The 24050-nt window shown below is 54.1% G+C and overlaps 1 protein-coding gene across 1 annotated transcript; it reads left to right on the top strand.

Annotated features, from left to right (window-relative positions):
- Window positions 1-1580: 1580 nt before the first annotated feature.
- LOC106027372 (transport and Golgi organization protein 1 homolog) lies at window positions 1581-22070 on the top strand. The gene is given in 27 exon segments (XM_063233303.1): window positions 1581-1667; window positions 8097-8203; window positions 8300-8540; window positions 9217-9351; window positions 11214-11235; window positions 11894-11982; window positions 12201-12277; window positions 12365-12476; window positions 13660-13731; window positions 13903-14001; window positions 14786-14908; window positions 15008-15122; window positions 16347-16396; window positions 16485-16575; window positions 16692-16833; window positions 17542-17917; window positions 18037-18172; window positions 18277-18419; window positions 18517-18599; window positions 19694-19766; window positions 20122-20286; window positions 20393-20575; window positions 20663-20819; window positions 21221-21302; window positions 21304-21432; window positions 21523-21665; window positions 21883-22070. Coding segments are annotated over 27 exon segments (3420 nt in total).
- The last annotated feature ends 1980 nt before the right edge of the window (window positions 22071-24050 follow it).

The following is a 24050-nucleotide window of genomic DNA, read 5'->3' as shown; positions in this document are numbered from 1 at the left end:
TGCAGCTGTGGGTTCTGATTTGGGGCGGAGGTGAGGTGGGGGTCACCACTCTGGCAGGTTCAAGTGCGCATGTGCAGGGAGGGGCCTGGGCACTTATTGAGCGCCAACTGTCTACCCGGGGTGCACTTCTCTGGAGCGCAGAGGTGGGGTGTGGGGTCAGGGTGGGCGCAAGCCTGGGGCGATGGAAGGGAGGGAAGAGGTGGAAAGGGATGAAGGAGGGAGGGAGGGAGGAGAAAGGGAGGCAGGGGCCGTGTCCGCGATCAGGTGTGGCAGGCAAGCCGCTCCATTCCTGGCCCTAGATCCAGGCCGGGTTGTGGCAGGGGTCCCGTATGTGAGTGCTGTGTTCTGGGTAGGGAGGGAGGCCGGCCAGGTGGGCGCGAATAGAGCAGGTGGAGGGCGTGCGGCCAGGAGCCGGCCGCGTCAGGGGGCAGACAGCGCGGGGAGGATGGCGCGGGGCGGGACGGGGCGGGGCAGGACGGGCAGTGCCAGCTGCAGCCAGAGTGGAGCACGGGGAGGTGAGCTGCGCAGGGCCGCAGTGCTGCAGCCACCCCGTGGGTGCCAAGCTCTTCAGTGCCCTGCACGCCCGCGGGGCCCGGCGGCAGGGGGGCAGGGGGCGAGGCGCGGGGGGCACTGTGGCAGTGGTCGCGCCATCCAGTGGCCGAGGGGTGGGAACCTTGGTGGCCGCCTGTCCTCTCCCGCGCCCCCTTATCTGGCAGGCACCAGTGCTCCAGACCAAGGATCCTCCCAAACTTTGAGCGGGGGGGGGGGGGTTGGCAGTCACCTCTCTGGAGGACCCTCTATGGGGAGCCCGGCCCTTCCATGGCCCCTCCCTGACCCTTTCCGGCCGAACGCCCCACTCGCGCCTGTCCACTCCGCGACACACCCTTCTCCTGGCGGGTCTGCCTGGCATCCTGTCTCAGTCTGGCTTTGGCCACTACCCTCTCTAGCCCTGTGACTTCGGCCTGGCTCCCCTCACTCCATGTGCTAGGCCAGGCGGTGGCACTTTGGGCATGGTGGGTTTCCAGGTGGGGGCCTGGACGGGGAGTTTGGCATGTGCAAACAATTTCAGAGGCAGCGTTTCCTTCCCTGCCTTGGAGTTTAGATCTGTGCCTTCCATTGTGGCTAGTGGAGAGAGATCTAAAGGAGCCCACCAGCCAGGTGGTGGGCACCGCCACGCCTCCTGTTTGTTGGCAGCCCTGCCTGCCAGTTGTGGGGCTCTGGAGACTCCCCAGGCTCTGGCAGTCCTGCAGTGCAGCTGGGCAGGCGCTGGGTATCTGCAGGCCCTCACTGCTTTCTTCACACCCGCTGTGCAGGAAGGTGTGGCTTGGGACAGTTTGCTTCAACAGGTATTGGAGGTCTTGGGACCCATTCCCGGGGTGTTGTGTAAAAAGAGACTGAGGAGCCTTGAGACAGAGTAGTTATGTTGGACTCCACAGGTCCTTCTGGGAGCTGCTGTGTTCTCAGCAGGACCCCCGGCTTCCTGGGAGATGTCAAGAGGTACCCAAGAAATCTAAGGCCCCATGAAGCCTATTCTGCTAGGTGGAAATGACTTTAAGAGCTCAACTTCAGATGCATGAGCCATGGCTTCCCGAGTTGGTGAAGGCCAGGAGCCACAGCAGAGAGAGGAAAAGTCCGAGTTGGGGAAGGCTCACTTCTTTTGGAGGAAGGTGAGCCTATGGCAGAACCCAGAGTCCACAGGAATAGCAGGAAGAAAGGGCCAAGAAAGGAGGATCAGAGGAGCAGCTATGGAGGAGGGAGATACAGAAGATAATGAAGCTGGCATGTAGCACAGCAGTGGTGCCATACTTGCCTGGCATGTGCAAAACCTGGGTTTGATCCGTGGCCTTGGGACTTGTCATCTTGTGCGAAGCATGGGAAGACAGGTAGGTGGGAAGTAAGACCTCCAGATAGGACACATGAACGGTGTGGTGGGCAGGTGCAGACACAGGTGCTGTTGCAGGTCAGAGGAGGGCGCTCTCGGAGACCCTCGAGATGGTGACAGAGTGACCATGAGCATGGCCTTGGCCAACTTGCCTGTTTCCTGAAGATGGAGAGAACAGTGGTTGAGATTGTGCAAGTCCTAGAAAATCAGACTGGGGAATTGCTGTTCTGTCTGTGTGTCCTGGCAGACATTAAAAGTTTTAGGGTCAGGGAGGACTGCAAGGAAGGGGTGTTTGGAAAGGATTTTGAAAGTAACGTTAGGAGACAGGTCAGCTAGTAAACTCCTGCACTCCAGGAGTGCCCAGGGTTTGCATTGGATTTAACTGGAAATGAAAAAAGTGTGATACATTACCTTGGCAGGGCCAGGGTGAAGGGAAGAGATGAATGGAAATTAATTCTTTGTGGAAATTGATTATATGCCAGGGTCTTAGAGCCACTGTAGCTGGCAACTCGAGAAATCAGAAATGTGTGTTTTGCAGAGAAGTAATTGACACTCAGGCTGTGTGGAAGTTTCTGTGTTTGCCAGGATATCTGAGTGTAAGTGGGCTGCCAGCAAGTGCTGCTCCGGGCTTGTTGGGAACCCCAGGGATAGAGTGTTCGAGAGAGCAGGCATTGGGTGGTCATAGAGGTAGCTGAGAATGTCCGGCCCAGGAGGTCTGTTTGTGGGGGTAGGGATCCTGCAGTTCAGGCTGGCCTGGAACTCACTGTGTAGCCCAGGCTGGCCTTGAACTCATGGCAATCCTCCTGCCTCTGCCTTCCAAGTGCTGGGATTACAGGCATGTACCACCTGTCATTTTCACCTCTTTGTGCTGCTGCCATTTACATGACACTGCCTGGTCTTGACCTTGAATTTGGAGAAACACGTCTAAAGACTCCGGGCTTCTGGGAAACTGGGGCCATTTATTCTTCTAGGCATGAGGGTGCATGCAGTTGGAGGTTGGAGAGAAGCAGCATAGGATTTGCTAAAGGTATATATTGTTGGACTTTGAAGTGTGTTGAACTTTGGACTCTACCAGGATGTTCAGCCTAGTCCCATGTTTCATTCCTGCAGGAGAGAGGGGGTGGGTGGAGATTTGTTGCTGGGGGTATTGACTTCTCTAGGGCTTGGCTCTTCCTAGCAGTCGCCCATTCCCAGGAGTCTGGGGACCTGCACACGGAAGGGATCGGTGCTTTTTTGCTGAGTACTGAATTCTGCTGTCTTGTTGCAGGGCTGACTTAGGGTGATTTGCTGAACAAATTCCCCAAGCCTCAACTTGCAACATCTGAATTTGGAGGATGGTTGCAGAAGGCTGCAGAATGAGCCGAGAATGTAACTAGTGACTTAGCCTCCTTGTTTCTCTGAGCTGCAGGATCGGTGCACTGGTAGGGGAACAGAACTTAGGGGAGGAGACCTGCAGGGGTATGGATCAGAATTTTTTTTTATGGCAAATACCTGACTGCGTGAATAATAATTGCATGTGAGTGAGCAGTGGTTGAGCTCACTCATTCTAGAACAATATTTTCTGTACTGTTCTGGCTGTGACCTACATTAAGAAATAAAATTTACACTATGACCCTGAACATACAGCATGTATGTTACAGTCTAATTTCAGTTCATGCAGGACTACCTCCCTTTGCGTGGTCCCATCTTCTTTAACATTTTTGGGGGGTCTGTCTTACTGTTTTTCATTAGAAGAGCAATTGTTAGCTGGGCATGGTAATACATGCTTGGGAGGGAGTTTGAGACAGGATTGAAAGTTCAAGGCCATCCCGAGCAACTTCGGGAGACCCTGTCTAAAAATCAAAACAGCTGTTGTTCCTAAGTTCATGGAGTTATTCTCTGATGAAATAGTGGGTCACAATGCATGCACCATTTGAAAAGCGCAGAATTTTCACATTCAGTAAACATTTATTAAGTCGTGCGTGTGTGAACATACACTTCACAGTACTGAAGGTAGAAAGATACAAATGAGAGATAGAAACTGTTCAGTGTTTTTGGAGGTTTAAGGCGTGGCTTGGATTAAGGAGCAGGGCAAGATGATTACATGCCAGCAATGCAAAACAAATGCCTGCAGTGTATGAAAACGGGGTGGTAGCCAGGGATTTAGTTCAGTAGCATAAGCGCCTGCCTGGCACGTGCGAGGTGGTGAGTTCAATCCCTGGTACCAAAAAAAAAAAAAAAAAAAAAAAAAAAAAGGAAAAAGGGATCATGATATGTGCAGTGTAGATAGACAAAACTCTTGGGATGAAGGAAGTCTGGGGTGAACAGTTTGGGTGTCTCAGATGTCACATGGGAGAAACTCCTGTGCAAGTTAGAGGAGTTAGGAGCGACATAGCATGTGCGTGTGGGTGTGAAGAACATGGGACTCTTGTGATAGAGCAGGGAGAATTTAGATTGGAGAGGTAGGAAGTATATAGGTCTGTGTTAAGGAGGGATTTGTAGAAATTTTCAAGCCTATATGCTGTTACAGTTTGGATAGCATAAAGGCTTTTAAACATTAGAAATAATCCAGAAAACCTGTGGGCTTTTTGAAAAGAGTCAGATCTGACCATCATTTCCAGCAGAGGGGTGGTCATTGCCTATGGAAAGGGTCAGGCGTGCTGCTCCCAAGCATCATGATTCCAGCGTCCTCTCTTGCCTGCCTGGGTCCAGTTGCTTGGCATTTCTTGCTGTGTCCCATCGGCATTTGGCTTTGTGACCTCAGTTTTCAAGTCTTGGATGCCATGCTGGAGAATGTGTGCTGCTGTCACAGGCCATGGGTGCCCCCCTCCCCGCCCCAAGGATTCTGGCAGGAGCCAGAGACTGTGGAATCCGAGGATTCCAGTGCCATGCTTTGCTTTAGGCCAGTGAGCAGCTCTTGCTGGGGAGCTGCTGGCTGGGCCTTGGAAATATTTTCATGATGAACAGCATGGGATTTACTAGAGAGGGCTTTGCCTTGTCATCTAGAAAGCGAGGCAGACTTCTAGTGATCTGAAGTTCTCTCCTGCCTCTACTTCTGGCTGGCGTGATTAGATCGTGGCTCCTGGCATGTCTCTCTGAAAGGGATGTTGGGGTTATGAGTTGGTGAGTTGTGAGTCACAGCTGTCAGTTGCCTTGGGACATTAGGTTCTGAGATGCTTTGGTTCTGTGGGCCCATAAAAGAAGACCAAGGAGAATTGGGAGCCCCAGTGGAGAAGGGTGCATAGTCTGGAGAGGTTCATATTGGCTGCAGAGTAGCTGGCTCAAGCCCAGGTATTAATGCATATATGGCTACAGAAGAGTAGGTGTGTTTGGGGCAGCTGGTGTGGGAAATCTTTATGGCTGAGGACACTCTGGCTTTTCCCTGAGTCCTAACTACCCACCATTCAGAGCTCCTCCCAGGTAAGCTGCAGGTGACAGGGGCTGACCAATAGTTTCCCTGCTTTTTGCAGGTAGGACAAAATTTACCTAAAAGTATTGCTTTTTTTTTTTTTAAACACACAGATACAAGTTAGGAATTTTCTTAAAAGCATATGGCCATAGGATGCAAGGGTACCTAGAAGTCAGCAGAATTACATCAAGTTGAATCTATTTCCTGTTTTATGTGATGTTTTGCTTACTAAACCAGAAGGGAATGATGCAGCAGCTTTAGTAAAGTAGTTCACAGTTTCTTAAGATACACTTGTCTGTATTAAATCATAAGTAGTATGATTTAATAGTAGGGGCTGGGTGGTGGTATTGGTTTAATTTAGGGATCCTATGCAAACGCTGTTAGTTACTGGTGCAGAGTCAGCCTGGGAGGAGGTCAGAAAGTGAGCACCACAGGGCTCTGATTTTGGCTTGGGTTGGGTTGAGTATAAGGAAGATGCGTTTGTCTGATTTGGAGGCCCAGAGCTGGGAAGGACTGCTTAGTCTGTAGATAAATCAGAGTCATCTAGAATGAAGACCTCAAATTAAAAAGAAAAAGAGCTGGTGTGGCGGTGCACGTGTGTGATTCCAGCTAATTGGGAGACTGAGGCAGGAGGATTCCAAGTTCCGGCCCTGCTTGGGTAACTGTCAGCATCTTTCTCTAAATAAATAAACAAATGGGGCTAACTAGGGTTATAGCTCCCAGCCCCTTCCCTCATTTCTGTATAGAATAAATATAAAGCTTGGTTCAGTTTTACAGATTTGAGCGGAAATCTCAAGATGGCCAAATAGTCTAATAAGATAATTATTCTTCTGGGGATGTAGCTGAGACAAAAAATGAAATATAGATGATATTTTTATGCACCCATCATTCAGATTGTTTAAAAACTCTAGTAAAAATTTGGTAGCAACCTATATTTCCACTGGTGTGGGCTGGAGATAGTGGATAGGTGAATTGCAGTGGATGTGTCTTTAACATGGAGGTTTGTGAAGTTATGCAAAATAATATTTGGGAGCAAATTAAAAGATAATCAGGGACTATGTTTCTGGTAAAAGTTACAGTGTGCCTACCATCTAATTCCAAAGGTTTAAAAAACAAGCCTAGAAAATAACTGGAAGGAAGTGTCCTAATAATACCAAACCTCCGTTGTTTCTAGATGGGTTGAGCTAAGTGACTTTCTCTTTTTCATGCTTTTAAAGTTATTATTTTCCAGTGGGGGAAAAAACCGCTCCTTTAAACAGGTCTTGTTGTTTGAGGACAGGATGGAGTAGATGATTCGTGTGGAGATTATTGTTGAGTACCTACCTGCCCCGTGTCAAGTGTTGGCTTAGATACCACCCTCACAAAATAACACCCAGCACCTGACTCTGGCACAGGCCACTGTGGAAGGCCAGGCTGTCTGGTGGAAAGTCTTGTGTTTTTTTTTCTCTGTCATTTATGAGTTCAGTGTGGTGTCCTCAGTGGGTTGAGGTTTTCCAAATATCAAAGCCAGTGGAGAATCCCAGGATCCAGTTTTAATGACCTTGGTGATATGACCTTTGGACTCCTGGGGTGATTTTAAAGGAACCTGAGCATCAGGACTTGATCCACAAAGGGAGAATAGGCTGATGGAGACTCAGGAGTGACCTGTATGGGCTTGTGGAGGGGGTCTGCAGTAGTGCCTATAAAAGGTTTTCATGGTTGTCAGGGGTAGGCAGGACCACTAGTGTTCATTTTTTTGTTTTTGGTACCGGGAATTGAACTCATGACCTTGTACTTGCCAGGCAAGTGCTTGAGCCGCTGAGCCAAATCCCTGGTCCTAGGTTTGGCGCCATAGGTAAATTCCCAGGGGTGGGGAAGATGACATCACAGTAAATTCCTAGGGGTGGGGGAGATAGGAGCTTCCTGGTTCCTGTTGAGGCTTTTCTGGCTAGAGTCCCGTCTGGGCCAAAACCCTTTCAAATTTAATTTGACATAATCTCTTTAAATGGTAGGCAGCGGTCATTTAGGGCCCTTGTCATTCCATACAGCGAGGCACCTTGGGAGAGCGCCCCACCCCATCGCTCCCCAGTGCTGTTCAGTTCAGGGCTCTGGCCAGCCACCTCAGCAAGCTTTTGTGCAGTTAGGAGCCATGCAGCCGTGTTCCCGTGGCACAGCTACTTACACATCTTTTCTGAGCCTCACTAGCTTATTCTCCGTGTGTTTTGTTTCTGTAGGCAGGGGCTGAACAAGCGTTGTGTGTTTTCACTTCAGTTACATTTATTGGTACATTTGGGACATACCTAATGATCATCATAGAGGATTTGTACCTCTACATGGTACTGTTTACTTTCCCATTCCCCTACCCTCCCTTCAACGTTCCTCCCCTTACCCATTTACAAACTTTCCTTTCCATGTTTTCTTTCTGTTTTGCGTTAAGTAATCAGATTTACAGTCTTTTCCCTTTTTGCTTCTTGATTTTTGAGACATAATCAGGAAAGATCTGTTGAGTACATAGAAAAAAATCACCCAACGCTCTTTTGATACAGTCGTTTGTTTCTGCCATCAGTTGCTGATCCTTTTAATCCACACTGTGAATAAGGAGGGGAGGCTCCCTCACCTACAATGCCAGCCACCTGCAACATGGGCCTGGCTCTGAGGTGACCCGCCGCGCCAGGGGTCTGCACCCTGAACTTTGACGTGTGGCCCCGCCCCACCCGGTCGAAGGTGCCAGCCAGGCCAGCAGCCACGTAGTGGCACTGCAAGGCCTGGTGCCCAGGCCCAGCGGTGAAGGCGCCTGAGCTTGGTGCCCTAGCGCGGCTACTGGCCAGCCTTGCTCTGTGGCCACAGGACCCCGCCCCCGGCCGCCCTCATTGGGCGCTCCGCCCGCCGGCCTCCTTCATTGGACGCTCCCGCCCCGCCCCCGCGCAGTGTCCAGCTTTCGCCCCGCCCCCTCAGTGAAGCCCTGCCCCTTTGTGGTCGTCCTGGAGACCCTCTGTTACCTATGTTTATGGTTCATAGAGCAGCACGAAGCCGAAGGTATAGCTGTGCAGTTCCGCCCTCTGCTGCCACTGCCACTGGGAAAGACTTCTTTGCCACTGCCGGGTCCGGCCTGGTCGGGCCAGGTGCTGCCGGTCCCTGCCCAGTCCAGTCGGGTCCGCAGCGAGCGGTCCTTCGCTATGGACACGGTATCAATCAGCCACTGTAGCCGGGGTCTTCGTGTCCCCGGGGTCCCCCGAGCTGCTGAAGCGCCTGTCGAAGCTGTACTCGGCCTTTGTAGCCCTGCTACTGAAGGTGAGGCGGGGGAACCAGGGTTGGGCAAGGGGCGCGGGTTGCCCGCTGGTGGGACGGTCCTTTCGGAAGGTACCGGATGGCAGGAGCGTGGTGTGGACTGCAGAGGGCCGGGCTGTCCTGAGGGAGCGGCATGGTCTGAAGCCAGCCATCGCCTTGGGAGCCACGTTCACGCCCCACCTGTTTCCTTGCAAGGATTGTTTCCTGAGGGTGCACCGAATTGAGAGGCAGCCTCCTGGAGGAGTGATGCCTGATTTGTGGCGATCATTGTCATAGTGATTTTGCTTACAGACACACAAACCGATGGCTTCTATCATGTATTTACAATGTGGGGTGTGTGTGTGTGTGTGTGTGTGTGTGTGTGTGTGTGTGAGTGTGTGTGTGCAGTAATAGAAAACAGCTCACCTAAGCGTGATCTGGGCCATGCGTGAGACACTGAGATGAAGAAGGGCTGTTGGCCAACTGGGAAATTGGCTCAGCTCACTCCCTAAGTTCAGAGACTCCACATAGGGGACAAGAACGTGAGCCTGACTGTATCCCCTTTCCGGAAGTTTCTACAGGGCACCTGGAAGTTGGTTTAGACCATGGAGAGTAGATCGAGAGTATCTGTGATGATCCTTTGTGATTGCTCCTCCAGTTCTGTTAATGGGTTTCCGTTATTTGTGCCCTTCCTTTTCAGCTGGTTGCAGTGTTACCTGAGAATCTCCAGCCCGGGCCTGGAGACTTTTATGGGCTCCCCTGGGAGCCTGTATTGCTCACTACCTGTGTTGGAATCCTTATGCTTGTGATTTTCTTGTGGAGGAATGTTTTTCCAGTGAGTGAATTAACTTGTTGTTTGACTTCTGAATATATTGAGGATTCTATTATCATTGGCCCTTTCAGTTATTAACATAAACAAATCAGTGGTTATAATTCAAGTTAGTTTTCTGAAATAATGTAATCTTGGTACTGGCAAAGACTTAAGAGCAAGCTAACCATATCCACTTGTTAGTAGAGTTGGTGACTCATACAGCCATCCTGAAAAGCAGTTTAATAATTCTATATATCATCAGCCTTTAAGATGGGATACAAAACAGGATAAGAAATATAAATTGCTTTTATATGGTATGACAACATCAGTAAGTGATCTTAAATAAATTACATGTTAAGATTTTATACAAAGGTATTAGATGTAGTATTTAATAGAGTAATAAGTTGGTGAAACCTAAATGATCTATATTAGGGAATATCATGTTTCACCTTATTTATATCCACAGAACAGAATATTAGGCTGCTGTATGTATTTCAAAGGCAGGGGGCAAAGAAGGTGTTCACGATTTAATGTGAAGTGGGAAAAGGGGAAACAGACCGTGAGGTACTGATGAACTGTGCTGTAGAAACATACAGGGCAAGAAATACAGTAAGATGGTAGAAACGTCCAGGCAAGATCAGGCAGAGTGGTGTGTGCATTACTGCAGCCCTGGAGGAGAGGGAGGCTGAGACAGGAGAAGTGCAAGTTTGAGCCCAGCCTGGGCAATTTGGTCACTTAGCAAGAGCCTGTCTCAAGAAAAATGGGAAGGCTGAGAATGTAGTTCATTGTGAAAGCCCTATCCCAGGTACCACCAAAAACAACCCCAAAACAGCACCCTATGAAAGATTCCTGTGAGGTCTTCTGGAATCTCACTGAACAGCTTCTTGGATGAAAGCACGCCTGGAAGGGTACGCAGAGTGTTTGGGGGTGAAAAGGTGCTGTTTCCCCTGCTCCTCTCCTTTGGTTCCCCTGCAGCTGCTACCCAGCAGGGCTCTCAGGCTCAGCCCTGCAGCTTCACACCCTGCCCCTGGGCTCACTTCCTCCCACTCCCAGAGGTCACATGGCTCTGAGGGGACACTCCTGATCCTGGAGAGCACAGTCGCCCTCCCCCCCACGCCCCTCAGCTGGCCACTGCGCTCTGCTGTCCTATACTGTTTATAGCACTCGGAAGGAGAAGACAGAGTCTGCGTTACAGAGAAGTGCAGTGATCGCTGCTGTGGTATTTAATTAGTTGCAGTTTAGGATTTATGACCCCAGAAGGCACTGGGAAGAAGAACTGGGTCTGTGCTCTTCCTGGAAGCCGTTAGCTGTCATTTCTCTGTGTTCTTCTGGTGTCTTCCCTTCTGCTTAGATTTATTACTGTTTTTGTGGTCTGGGGAAATCAGATGATGAGCTGTATTAGATTATTTCTTAATTGAGTCAATAGATCACTTGAAATAGGGTTTCTGAGGTATCTTCCAGTGGGTGAGAGAGGCGTATCTTAGTGCAAAGGTTATGCTGGTAATCTCGCTCACCAGTCTTCCATATGGTCACCCATTTCTAGACTGCATGCTTGTCTTTGGGATTGTCAAGTAATTTTGAGTAAGTAAATCAATAATGTGTGTATTATAAAAACAAGCATTTCACTGTTGAAGCCAAATGCTCATGTCAGAAGCCTGGTGTTCACTTGGTCCTGGCACACAAGCCTGTGTGTAGCTGTGAAGTAAGACACGCTGCTTACTGTTCCTCTGTATCAGAGGCTATTTATAATACATTTTTAATTGTATGGGTTTATTCTGAACTAAAGTTACTAAATTTTCACTTGGTTATGATTCTGACTTGTGTTAGGAACTATGCATTCCTTTTAATCAAATGTTTGACATCAAATTTCTCTCTTTTTCTTCTAGATAAAGGAGAGAATATACCAGGGTAAATCTCTTCCTGTTGGTGTTTGGGAGGACTTTTAGGCAGGCTAGGAGCGACAGTGACTTTGGTGTCTGATTTGACTCACTAACTGCTCCACATTTTACTGTTGCTACTAACCATGGTATAATGGGTAGGGTGGTGGTACTGGCTGAGCTAGGAGATGTGGGGGCAGGGGTGACTGCTTACTTGGAGCAGACAGAGCGTGGCTGGACCACACAGGTGTGGAGAGAGGACAGTGTGTCTGTGCTAGGGACACCTCGGCCCCTATAGGTTTATCGGCACAGGAGCTCGAGAGACAGCAGTGCAGATCTGTAGCCTAAAGTTTCTTTTTCTCGTAGCAAATGACATTCATTTGAAGTGATCCGTTTTCAGAGAACAAGTGCCTTTTGTGAAAGGAGCCTCTCCAACTGTGTAACATTTTACTGTATCTCCTGCCTTTGCAGTAATTGATATCTCCTCAAAACAAGTATTACTATAGTTTTCTTAAAGTTTAACAGTGTCCTGTGCACTGTTGCTGTTAGCTTCGGGTCTCTCTGGACAGGCAGGTAGCTGTGCTAAGCCCTGTCTCTCACAGAGCCTCACAGGTGTCCTTGCTGCTGAGACACTGTGCAGCTCAGTTCCATTTAATGCTCCTAATAACCTGGCTATTTCCTCTTTTTAGTCACCGAACAGCAGATTGCCGAAAAGGTGAAGACTACCACAAAGGACAATGCACAACTTGCAGAAAAATTGTCAAGTTATGAAAAGAAGGTAGAACCTCTCACGGGCCCTCCTCTAGCGCGTCTGTGGTGTAGCTCAGTTATTACGGTATTTTGAAGGCCTGTGTTCTCGCTTCATCATTTCCTCTGAGCCCTCCAGATCTTATGCACCATCATGTGTAAAAGGAACGCTCTGCTTGCTTCTTTGGAACAAGGTTTTACTAGCACAGTGACTTCTGTTACTTAGTTCTGAATGTGTTTTTTACATAGATCAATAAATCGCAGAGGCTTCTTCAGGAGACCAAGAATCAGAATAGGATTCTCTCTGAGGAAGCAATTAAATACAAGGTAAAAGTCCTTCTCTTTGGGGGATTATAGTCTAAAAACAAAAGCAAGCATTAATGCATACTGTTACTTTTAATCTCTTTTCTTCTGGATAAAATCAAGGTGCTTGAAGGAAGCAAGGAATTTCTGGATGATACGGCCCGAACTCTTGGTGATATGTTAGAATGTGAGCGGAAATGCAACATGAAAAATCAGGATTTGGTGAGTTTTGCTGCTGCATGTTACTACAGGTGTATTATTAGGTATTTCGTAAATCAGTTGAGCTGTTCCCATGCTGTTAACTCCATGAGACTAGGAATAACAGAACTGAACATGCCTGTACTCATTTTGTGGGATTTTTAGTACTGATTCAGTAGAATGTTTTTATAGGCACGGGAAGTGTTTTGATCCTGAATCTTGGATAATTTCATAGTTGTGTCCTCCAGAACACACAGTCACTAAAAAATTGGTCCAGTTGAGTAGTCTGTGTAAACTGGTTTTATTTCACAGTGAACTCTGTGCCTTTCGAATAGTCTGCAAATCCCCTAAGCGGAAATGTAGTGAGGAGAGTTCTCATGCTTCCCACCTCCTGTGTGGCCTGGTCCTTTGCTCAGCACACACCTGGTGAATTGCCCATTTTCAGTCCTTTGTGCAGCATGCTGTTTGGCAGGAAGTTATGACATACAACCTGCAGTTAAAAGAACGGTGGGTTAGGGTCACCCCTTGAGCCAGTATTGTCATAAATATTGAGAAATTTGGCACATGAGATTTTTCTATCCCCCCAGAAAGACTTTTTTTTCTATTGTTTTATTTTGGTTTTGTCTTTTTGAGACTGGGTTCTGTTATGCAGTTCAGGCTGGCTGTGAACTCACCTTGTAGCCTAGGCTGGCCTTAAACTCTCCTGCCTCAGCTTCCTGAGTGCTGGGATTACAGGCGTCCTCCACCATACCCAGCATTCTTACCATTTTTAATTCAGACAAGAACATGTTTAAAGTGATCTTGGAGCTTTTTTTTTTTTTTTGGTGCCAGGGATCGAACTCATGACCCAGTGCTTGGCGGGCAGGCATTTAATGCTGCTGAGCTAAATCTCCAGACCTTTTGTGGCTTCTTTTCCTGACACCAGAAAAAGCTGTTCATTTTCCATGGTGTGCTTGGACATTTCTTTATACTCTATGTAGTAACATAACCCCAAAGCTTGAGGGTGCCATGAAACTCTTGACTTCAGTTTTTTCTCTCAGCTCTTTAAGCAGATTTTTTTCCCCAGACCACGTTTAATCCCGATTTTACCTAAAACATAGTGGATAGTTTGGGGTACCTTGTAGTAATGTTTTTGTTCTTTAGCATATGTATCAGTGTTTCTCCCACAGTCCTAATGCGTTCTGTGTGTTCCTTGCTTCCGTGGCAGGTCCTGGAAAATGAGAAATCTGTGGAGAAGCTAAAGGAGGTTATTTCAATGAATGCTTCAGAATTTTCCAAGGTAATGCTGCCCACACTCCCTGCCGGTGTCAGTGTCGAGACTCAGCTGCATGGAGCAGTGGTGACCTGATGAGTGCTGAGAGCCATGGAATGCAGAGGCCGTGCATGATTGAGGGGCAGGGCTGGGGGCCCCTCCCTGGCGCGGCTCCTGAACAGTCGTGTTGTGCGTTAGCTTCAGGTCGCCCTGAATGAAGGCAAGTTGAGTGAGGAGAAGGTGAAGTCTGAGTGCCACCAGGTTCAGGAAGAAAACACAAGGCTGAAGAAGAGGAAAGTGCAGATTTTGTAAATGTTTGGTCAGAGTGGGTGCAAAACCCAGCGACTTTAGCTCTGTCATCTTTTCTCATGAGGAGCTGCTTATGCAGGCCCCTGCAGCAAGCTGGGGAGCATCGAGTCTGTCCTCCCCAGCTTGCACATTACTGAGGGCACAGGCTCCTTTTGTGTTTCTCGTGGATTTTCAATTCTGTAAATTGATGGCAGTTCTTGGCCCTTGTCTTGTTAGATACTAGTCATTACTTTGGCCTCAGCAAGGCCAGGGGTTGGCTTTTTAAACCTCAGATTTAAGGCTTTGCTAAGCCTCCTCTAACAGTTACTGCCTCACATTGGCCATAGGAAGGTTAGATCAGGGATCTGTGATCAACACACACACACTGAGGCCAGAAATCCCACAGCTAGCTGCTGGCAGTTCCCATGTGAATGGGTTATGTTCCTGCTAGGGGGATACACAGGATAGTCCCATTAGGTGGTAAGGACAGTCCTGCATGCCCTGCAGCGGTTCATGCCAGTGGGAATATGTTAAGCCCCAGCAATACATGCCCACGGGTGCCACCTGGAAGTCAGGCATTTGAGTCAGCAGGCATTTTTCAGAAGGACTTGATGGATGGGGTCAGCTTCGTTGACAGTTCAGGGTGGAAGTCACACTCTGCAGTCCTGAACCAAGTCTTAGCCTCTGCGATGGGACAAGGAGGGACAGGACTCCTGCTTCCCCATCCTACTTGCATGGTCCTGTGCCTCTGTGGAATCCCCAGTCCGCAGGGACCCTTCCATGTGACTTTCAGCTAGAGCAGGAAGTTGAAGACCAGAAGAAGCTGAACGCTAAACTCAGCCAGCGAATCAGGTCGTTGGAAAAGTCTCAGAGGGATCTGGAAGCCACTCTCCATGATAAGGATGATTGCATTGGTGTAAGTTACCCCAGCCGGCCCAGCCTGATCATGAACACTTGGAAAACAACCCACTGTGAGGATGGAGAGGCTCTTAACTGCTGCTCTCTTCTCTGCTAGGCTCTGAACAACTGCATCATGCAGCTGAACCGGTTGGAGGAGAGGGGATCGGAATCTGAGGGTCGAGGTCCAGGCAGATGTGAGCCAGGTGAATTAGCCAAAGGAGAAGTGGGAGGTAAGACCGTCCCTAGCCCAAGGGCCCTTTTTTTTTTTTTAACCAGGGATCTAACTCATGACCATGCACTCACCAGGCAGGTGCTTGTGCCACTGAGCTAAATCCCCGGCCCTTCAAGGGCCCTTTTTGTCTTCTTCTCTTTATTGTTATTTTAGACAAGGTCTCTATGTAGTGGCTGGCCTTGATCTCACTGTGTAGCCCACACTGGCCTCAAACCCACAGCAAAATTTCTACCTCAGTCTCCTAAGCATTTTTGTCTTTAATTCCATACATGGATACTGCTTCTCAGCTGAGTTTCTTCTTGCCCCGACTGACCCATGCAGCTCTTTAGGTTCTTAGTGTGAAGGACGACAAGAGGATGAGAAAATAGACAGACCAATCTGGGGTCAGGTGGAGCCCTTACCCTCCTCATGGGAAGAAAGGAACTGGCCCCTCACTGCAGGGGCGTTTATAAGTTTTAGCAACTTAATGTCATGTGACACACTGTTGTCCTAGCAGCCCACTGTTCAGATTGTCTTGGGGCTTGGTGATCTCTGGGCTGAGGCAGCTTCTTCACATGGCAACCCCAGGGACTCTTTGTTCTTGGGCCAGCCATGCCCTGGCCCTGCATGTGTGGTCGGTTTCCAGCTTCAATGGCTCCCAACATCTGAATAATTCGTACTTAAGTCTGGGTCACTGGGATGCCAGTAGCATCAGGCAAGCGGGGAAAGCTGCTTTTCCACCCCTGAGAACTGGATGTGTACGCTGGAGCCTTTGTCTTTGTGTCAGCCTCTGTGCCAGAGAAGACACTCACTCAGCTTTCTGGAGATGACACACGGGTCCGCACTCACGGCCTCTGCTGTTCTGTGGTTCTCAGGTACTTGGCCAGGGTCACCTAGAGTGTGGGGATGGGGAGCCACAGCCCAGGCTGTGAGGGCAGAGGCTGGAGAGCAGCAGGGTCTGAGATGAGGAAAGTGGTCAGGGTGCCACCCCAGCTGCAGAGGGTGCTCAGAGTGCGAGTCTGGACCCACGCCGGCCAGCTCCCCCTAGACCATGTGGCATGCTGTCTTCGCAGGAGCTCACAAAATCTAAGGGTGCAGTTGTCATGAAAGTCAGTGTGTCAGTTCTGTTGGTGAATTGTTTTTCTTTACAGTGTGTCATGACATTAGTTTAGTTTTGTGGAAGTCAAGACCACAGTGTTAGAAACGGCACAGGAAGGCACAGCCTCACTTGTTCTCTTTGTAGGTGGGGAAAATAAGAAGGCTCACATTCACCAGCTGATGGATGTCTCCCAGGTGAGTCCCTTCACAGAGCCCCCCCAGGGCCCTTGAGTCCTGACTCAGCCTTACTTTCAAGCCTGTGCCTCTCCCTCACAATTTTCAGACACATCCCGCAATATCCGTATTTCAGAATGATCTCCAACTCCTGCAGTAGAAGCTGAGAGCCTCCCTGTCTGCCAAATGTGATCTGGAAGGTAGGTCCCTGACCGCATGGTGGTCAGGCTGAGTGCCGGCATAAATGAGGCAGGGATGCTGGGAGCCTGGTTCTGTGTCTTTGGCGGTGCCCTTGGTGACGTGTCTCACCTCCCAGACCAGATCGTGAAGCTAGGTGAGGACTGCGGCAGGCTGCAGGCAGACAAGGCCCGGCTGGAGGAGGAGTTTAGCATGCTGCAGCAGAAGGTGGAGGTCCTGAAGGAGCTGTCCCACCAGAAGGAGCTGGAGCTGCAGAAGTGAGTCCCAGAGATTTTGCCCAGTGTCTCATGCTGGCCATTCCTGTCACTTCTGATTGCCTAGCAGCTTCGATGTGCAGTGATCATAGAGGAAACTTGGGGCCCAGGGTCCTTCTGGTTTCCTGTGATGGCGACCTGAGGCTGCTCCTGCCTGTCCGCCGTCATCTTCATCCAGCTAGCAGTTGGGCCCAGCATCCCTGCCTCTGTAGCCTCAGCTCCACTGCTTGTTTCTTAAAGCCTAGGGATTTGTCTAGGGCTCAGTTCAGCATCTTTGGCATTGTCCTCCATGTGTGGGTTGAGGGAGGGCAGCACTGGCCTCTGGGGCCCACATTTCGCTTTCTGGCTGGGGCCAAGGCTCCCGTCCACCCATTTGGCCTATCTTGTGTGCTTATCATGGCCTAGGTCTAGAGGAACAGCTCTTCCCTGACAGTATGGGGGAAGGGGTGGGTAGACTCCGCCTATTGCTTTCCCAGCAGCTCTGCTGGACAATCCTGGCTTCCCTCGGGGTACACTCATCTCCCACACAGGCAGCTAGAGCCTGGCGCATGCTGTGCTCTTAGCTTGTTCTGCCACAGCGCAGCTTTCCCAGCTCCCCAGGTCCGCGAAGTGCTGACCAGGTGGAGCCCGCGCAGGCTGAGGCCTCCTTCGACCTCCCCACCCCCACTTGACGCTACATCCCCGCGAGTACTTGCCGGGACCTGTGCCATTCAGGCCTCCAGGCCCGCTCGGCGCCCGAGCGTATTTCATTTCGGATCCGCGAATGCCACCACCACCCGCTGGACTCCAGGACTACCGACCACGACCTGCCGAGCCCCAGGACAACCCACTGCTGCCTGCCGGGCCCCAGGACAACCCACCAGTGCCTGCCGGGCCCCAGAACAACCCACCTATGCCTGCCGGGCCCGAGGACAACCCACCACTGCCTGCGGGGCCCCAGGATTACCCACCGCCGCCTGCCGGGCCCCAGAAGTACACACCGCCAACTGCCGGGCCCCAGAAATACCCACCGCCACCTGCCGGGCCCCAGGAGTACCCACCGCCCCCTGCCGGGCCCCAGAAATACCCACTGCCACCTGCCGGGCCCCAGGTATACCCACTGCCACCTGCCGGGCCCCAGAACAACCCAACTATGCCTGCCGGGCCCGAGGACAACCACTGATGCCTGCCGGGCCCCAGGACTACCCACCACCGCCTGTGTGGCCCCAGGACTACCCACCGACGCCTGCCGGGTGCCAGGCCTACCCACCACCACGTGCCAGGTGCCAGCACTACCCACCATCGCCTGCCAGGCCCCAGGACTACCAACCACCACGTGCCGGGTGCCAGGCCTACCCACCACCACGTGCCGGGCGCCAGCACTACCCACCAGCGCCTGCCAGGCCCCAGGACTACCTACCACCGCCTGCCAGGCCCCAGGACTACCCACCACCGCCTGCCGGGCCCCAGGACTACCCACCATTGCCTGCCAGGCACCAGGCCTACCCACCACCACGCGCCAGGCGCGAGCACTACCCACCAGCGCCTGCCAGGCCCCAGGACTACCAACCACCACGTGCCGGGTGCCAGGACTACCCACCGCCGCCTGCCGGGTGCCAGGCCTACCCACCACCATGTGCTGGGTGCCAGTACTACGCACTAGCGCCTACCAGGCCCCAGGACTACCCACCACCGCCTGCCGGGCCCCAGGACTACCAACCACCATGTGTCGGGCCCCAGGACTACCCACCGCCGCATGCTGGGCCCCAGGACTGCCCACCGCCGCCTGCCAGGTGACAGGCCTACCCACCACCACGTGCCGGGCACCAGGCCTACCCACCACCATGTGCCAGGGGCCAGCACTACCCACCACCGCCTGCCAGGCCCCAGGACTACCAACCACCACGTGCCGGGCTCCAGGACTAGCCACCACCGCCTGCGGGGCCCCAGGACAACCCACCACCAAGTGCCGGGCCTCAGGACCATGCATGGCCGCCCTCTGCGAGCCTGAACTTCGCATGCTGTGACATTCCCAGAGCCGACTTCGGTGAGCCTCTCCGGGGCCTCGAGTCCCAGGACTCCATGACAGCATGCTGCCTTGCCCCGGGCATGGTTCCCTGAGCTCTGCTACAGAGCCCGGGCACTCCCGGCTCGGGATTCCACTTAGCCCTGGGTCCTGTGCAGGCCCACCTCCATTGCAGTGCAGGAGCAGGGTCCTGGGAGCAGTCGCCCACCCCATCACTCCCAACCCTCTCTGGCTGTGGCATGGCAGAGGCCACAGTGTCGCCCTCTCCCTCTCTGCACAGTGTTCAGTGAGTGGGCGCACTTTCATCACCACTCATCTCCGGGCCACCAGGGACAGCTCCTGAGCTAGGCAGGTCCCCATGTTACTGGTTCTGTGTGCTGCTCCCAAAGCACTTGGCTGCTGTGTGCGGGCTCAGTCTTCCAAGGCCCTGTTTTCCTCCTCCACAGCCTGAGACCTAAAGCAGCCTCCGCCTCTGGCTTGGGCTGCCACAGTGCAGCTTTCCCAGCTCCCCAGGTCCGCGAAGTGCTGACCAGGTGGAGCCCGCACAGGCTCACAGGCCTCCTTCGACCCCCACTACACCCAACCCCACCCCCACTTCACGCCTGCTCAGTGAGCCTGGTACCTCTGGCTCCACGCAAGGGCTCCCTGGCCTCCTGCCTCCCACGGGCCTTGCAGCTGCCTGTCAGAGGCAGCCATGCCTCTGATCCCTCCAGGGACAGTCTGCGGGGCGCTGCAGTGATCCCGAGGGCACTTCTGAGGGCATGCCCGAGGCCTCTTCTGGTCCTCGTCCTCATCCTCATCCTCGTCCCCGTCCTTGTCCTCTTCCTGGGAAAGTCCTCTGAGTGCCTTCTCTGCCCCCAGATCCCGGCCCTGGCCCATGGCCAACAGCAGCTCCCGCGACTCCTCCCCAGCGAAGGACATGGACAACGCCAAGGTGAGCCTGGAGCCCGTGCCTCGGCCCGAGCTGCTCCATGTGCCTTCGGTTTCCACTCTGTTCTCCAGCTGGCCTGGGCGTGTCGACCCCGCTGACTAGGTCACCATCTGACTGGGCCTTCACTAAGGCTCGGGCCGTGTGCTGAGTGCTGGAGCACAGCACACCTCACGCCCCTGCCTTGAGTGTTTGGTCAAGCTGGACTTGACCTCACAGTACCCAGAGCCCACCTGCAGTTCCCTAGCAGTCCTCCCCCCTCAGCCTCCCGAGTGCGGGATGACCGGTGTGCATCGCCACACTCGCGTGCTCTTGATTTTTGGGAGCAGCTGTTGGGGTCCTCAGGGTCTGTGCTAGGCAGACCCCTTGCAATGATCGGGATGAGGTGGGCGTGGGCTCTTGTGGGAGTGGGAAGCCGGTTCCAGGGCCCCCTGAATCCGACCCCGGGCAGCCCAGGCTGCTGTGCCTCCTGGTCCTGAGGCTGCTGCCTTGGCAGCCTTCGCACCGCATGGGGCCGCCTGCAATGGTCAGAGCTCCATGGACTGCCTTCCAAGCAGCCCAGGCACAGGTGCCTCCTCCAGCCCCTCCCTGTGCAGTGTCAACTGGCCGAGGCAGCTTCCTGTTCTCCCCAGCTACTCCTGGACCCTGGGAGCCCTTGTGTCACCCCTGTAGGGCCCAGGGCCACGCTCATGCTGGCAAGAGTGCAGCGAGCTGGCGCAGCGCCCTACTGGCACCTCTGGAGCTCATCTCCGCACGCGAGTGCAGACAGCATGGTGACCATGCTCGCTGCGTGGCATGCTGCTCACGAGGGCCCGGCAGGTTCTGGGGATCCCTTGACTCCTCTCGGGACGGGCACCCCGTGTCACTGCCGAGTTCGAAACTGGGCCTGCTTCTGTTCGCAGGTGAGCATGGCCGTGAAGGGGCCCCCAGCCCATCCAGGGCCCCCATTCCTGGGAGGCCCCATGCTGCCCCACGTGGGCTATGGGTCGCCTCCGCCACCATTGCTCTGCAGGCCCTTCGGGCCTCGGCCGATGTCTCCTAGGCAACCACCAATATTCGGTACGGTAGGACACTTGGGTCAGCACCACCGCCTACCCTGTCCTCTCGCCTACCCTGTCCTCTCTCCTCCCCTGTCCTGATTGGCAGCTGCAGCCCACCTGACTTGAAGCACAAGGCCCAGCACTCTGAGCCCAGTGCAGCCTCCACAGCTGCTTGGACCAGAAGGGCCCTTTCGGCAGAGCGAAAGCCAGTCTCAGCGGGGTGGTCACCTGGGACGCCACAGGCCGCCGGCAGTGGGAGAAGGGAGGGTCAGGCTGTGGTTGAGCCTTACTGAGCCTCAGTTTTCCTTATCTGTGATGTCCAGTGCATCACTCCACTTCCTGGCGCAGGGGAAGGGAAACGCTTTCAGCAGACCTGGGCTGCTCCTCAGGACGTGTACACATGTCCCTCTTGCTTTCCAGTTGCACGCATGGGCCCACCACTGGGCTTAAGAGACTATGCGCCCGGCATGCTGCCTGGACGCCACGACCTGCCGCTACATCCGTGAGTACTTGCCGGGACCTGTGCCATTCAGGCCTCCAGGCCCGCTCGGCGCCCGAGCGTATTTCATTTCGGATCCGCGAATGCCACCACCACCCGCTGGACTCCAAGACTACCTACCACCGCCTGCCGGGCCCCAGGAATACTCACCAATGCCTGCCGGGCCCCAGGACAACCCACCACCGCCTGCCGGGCCCCAGGAATACCCACCGCCGCCTGCCAGGCCCCAGGACTACTCACCTCCACCTGTCGGGTGCCAGGCCTACCCACCACCACGTGCCGGACCTCAGGACTATGCACCGCCGCCTGCCAGGTCCCAGGAGTACCAACTGCCACAAGTTGGGCCCCAGGACAACCCACAACACCGTACTGGGCCCCTAGAATACCCACCACTACGTGCCAGGCCCCAGGACTACCCACTAACATGTGCCGGGCCCCAGGACTACCCACCACCACATTCCTGGCCCCAGGACTACCGACCACCACGTGCCGGGCCCCAGGACTACCCATCACCACCAGCTGGGCCGCAGGAATGCCAACCACCATGTGCCGGGCTCCAGGACTACCTGCCTCCTCCTACCAGGCTCCAACATTAACCACCGCTGCCTGCCGGGCCCCAGGACTACCCACCACTGCCTGCTGGACCCCAAACTACCCACCGACACCTGCAGGGCCCCAGGACTGCCCACTGCCACCTGCTGGGCCCCAGGACGACCCACCACCACCTGCCAGGCCCAAGGGCTACCCACGACCATCTGCCGGGGCCCATGACAACCCACCGCCACCTGCTGGGGCCAAAGACTAGCCACCACCGCCTGCCAGGCCCTAGGACTAGCCACAGCCACCTGCCGGGCCCCAATTGTCCAAAACTGCCTGCCCGGCCCCAGGACTACCCACCACTGCATGCCGGGCCCCAGGAATACCGACTGCCATCTGCCGGGCTCCAGGACTACCCACTGCCTTCTGCCTGGCTCCAGGCCTACCCACTGCCCCATGCTGGACCCCAGAACTACCCACTGCCAACTGCCAGGCCCCAGGACAACACACCACCGCCTGCCAGTTCATAAGACAACCCACCGCCACCTGCAGGGGCCGAAGACTAACCACCACCCCCTGCCAGGCCCTAGGACTAGCCACAGCCACCTGCCAGGCTGCAGAACCGCCCACTGCCGCCTGCTGGGCACCAGGACTCCCCACCACCACCTGCCGGGCCCCAGGACTACACACCACCGCCTGCCGGGGCCCAGGACTAGCCACTGTCACCTGCGGGACCAAAGGACTACCAACTGTCGCCTGCCAGGCCCCAAGACTAGCCACTGCCGCCTGCCACCGCCACCTGCAGGGCCCCAGGACTAGCCACAGGCACCTGCCAGGCCCCAGGATTGTCCACAACCGCCTGCCTGGCCCCAGGACTAGTGCTGGGGCCCAGCATGCAGCAGTGGGTAGTCCTGGAGCCTGGCAGATGGTGGTGGGTATTCCTGGGGCCCGGCTTGCGGTGGTGGGTAGTCCTGGGGCTGGGCAGGCAGTTTTGGACAGTTGGGCTCGGCAGGTGGCTGTGGCTAGTCCTAGGGCCTGGCAGGCGGTGGTGGCTAGTCTTCGGCCCCGGCAGGTGGCGGTGGGTTGTCTTGGGCCCAGCAGATGGTCATGGGTAGCCCTTGAGCCCGGCAGGTGCTGGTGGGTCGTCCTGGGGCCCAGCAGGTGGCAGTAGGCAGTCCTGGGGCCTGGCAGGTGTCGGTGGGTAGTTTGGGGCCCAGCAGGTGGTGGTGGGTAGTCCTGGGGCCCAGCAGGTGGCGGTGGTTAATGTTGGGGCCTGGTAGGAGGTGGCAGGTAGTCCTGGGGCCCGGCACATGGTGGTTGCCATTCCTGCGGCCCAGCTGGTGGTGATGGGTAGTCCTGGGGCCCGGCACGTGGTGGTCGGTAGTCCTGGGGCCAGGCATGTGGTGGTGGGTAGTCCTGGGGCCTGGCACATAGTGGTGGGTATTCTTGGGGCCCGGCACGGGGTTGTGGGTTGTCCTGGGGCCCAACTCGTGGCAGTTGGTACTCCTGGGACCTGGCAGGCGTCGGTGCATAGTCCTGAGGCCCGGCACATGGTGGTGGGTAGGCCTGGGGCCTGGCAGGCAGTGGTAGGTAGTCTTGGAGTCCAGCGGGTGGTGGTGGCATTCGCGGATCCGAAATGAAATGCGCTCGGTCGCAGAGAGGGCCTGGAGGCCTGAATGGCACAGGTCCTGGCAAGAACTCGCGGGGATGTAGAGGCAGGTCGGGGCGTCCGGGCAGCACGCCGGTCGCATAGTCTCTTAAGCCCAGTGGTGGGCCCATGCGTGCAACTGGAAAGCAAGAGGGACATGTGTACACGTCCTGAGGAGCAGCCCAGGTCTGCTGAAAGGGTTTCCCTTCCCCTGCGCCAGGAAGTGGAGTGATGCACTGGACTTCACAGATAAGGAAAACTGAGGCTCAGTAAGGCTCAACCACAGCCTGACCCTCCCTTCTCCCAGTGCCAGCCGCCTGTGGCGTCCCGGGTGACCACCCCTGTGAGACTGGCACTTGGGCTCTGCCGGAAGGGCCCTTCTGGTCCAAGCAGCTGTGGAGGCTGCACTGGGCTCAGAGTGCTGGGCCTCATGCTTCGAGTCTGGTGGGCTGCAGCTGCCGATCAGGACAGGAGAGGAGAGAGGACAGGGTAGGCGAGAGGACAGGGTAGGCGGTGGTGCCGGCCCAAGTGTCCTACCGTACCGAATGGTGGCGGTGGCCTAGGAG

The sequence above is a fragment of the Cavia porcellus genome, unplaced genomic scaffold, assembly GCF_034190915.1.
Source record: "Cavia porcellus strain 051 isolate PalLab524CR breed Dunkin Hartley unplaced genomic scaffold, mCavPor4.1 scaffold_22, whole genome shotgun sequence".
Lineage (NCBI taxonomy): Eukaryota > Metazoa > Chordata > Mammalia > Rodentia > Caviidae > Cavia > Cavia porcellus.
Note: the sequence above shows the minus strand (reverse complement) of the source record. Positions and strands in the feature narration are given on the sequence as shown.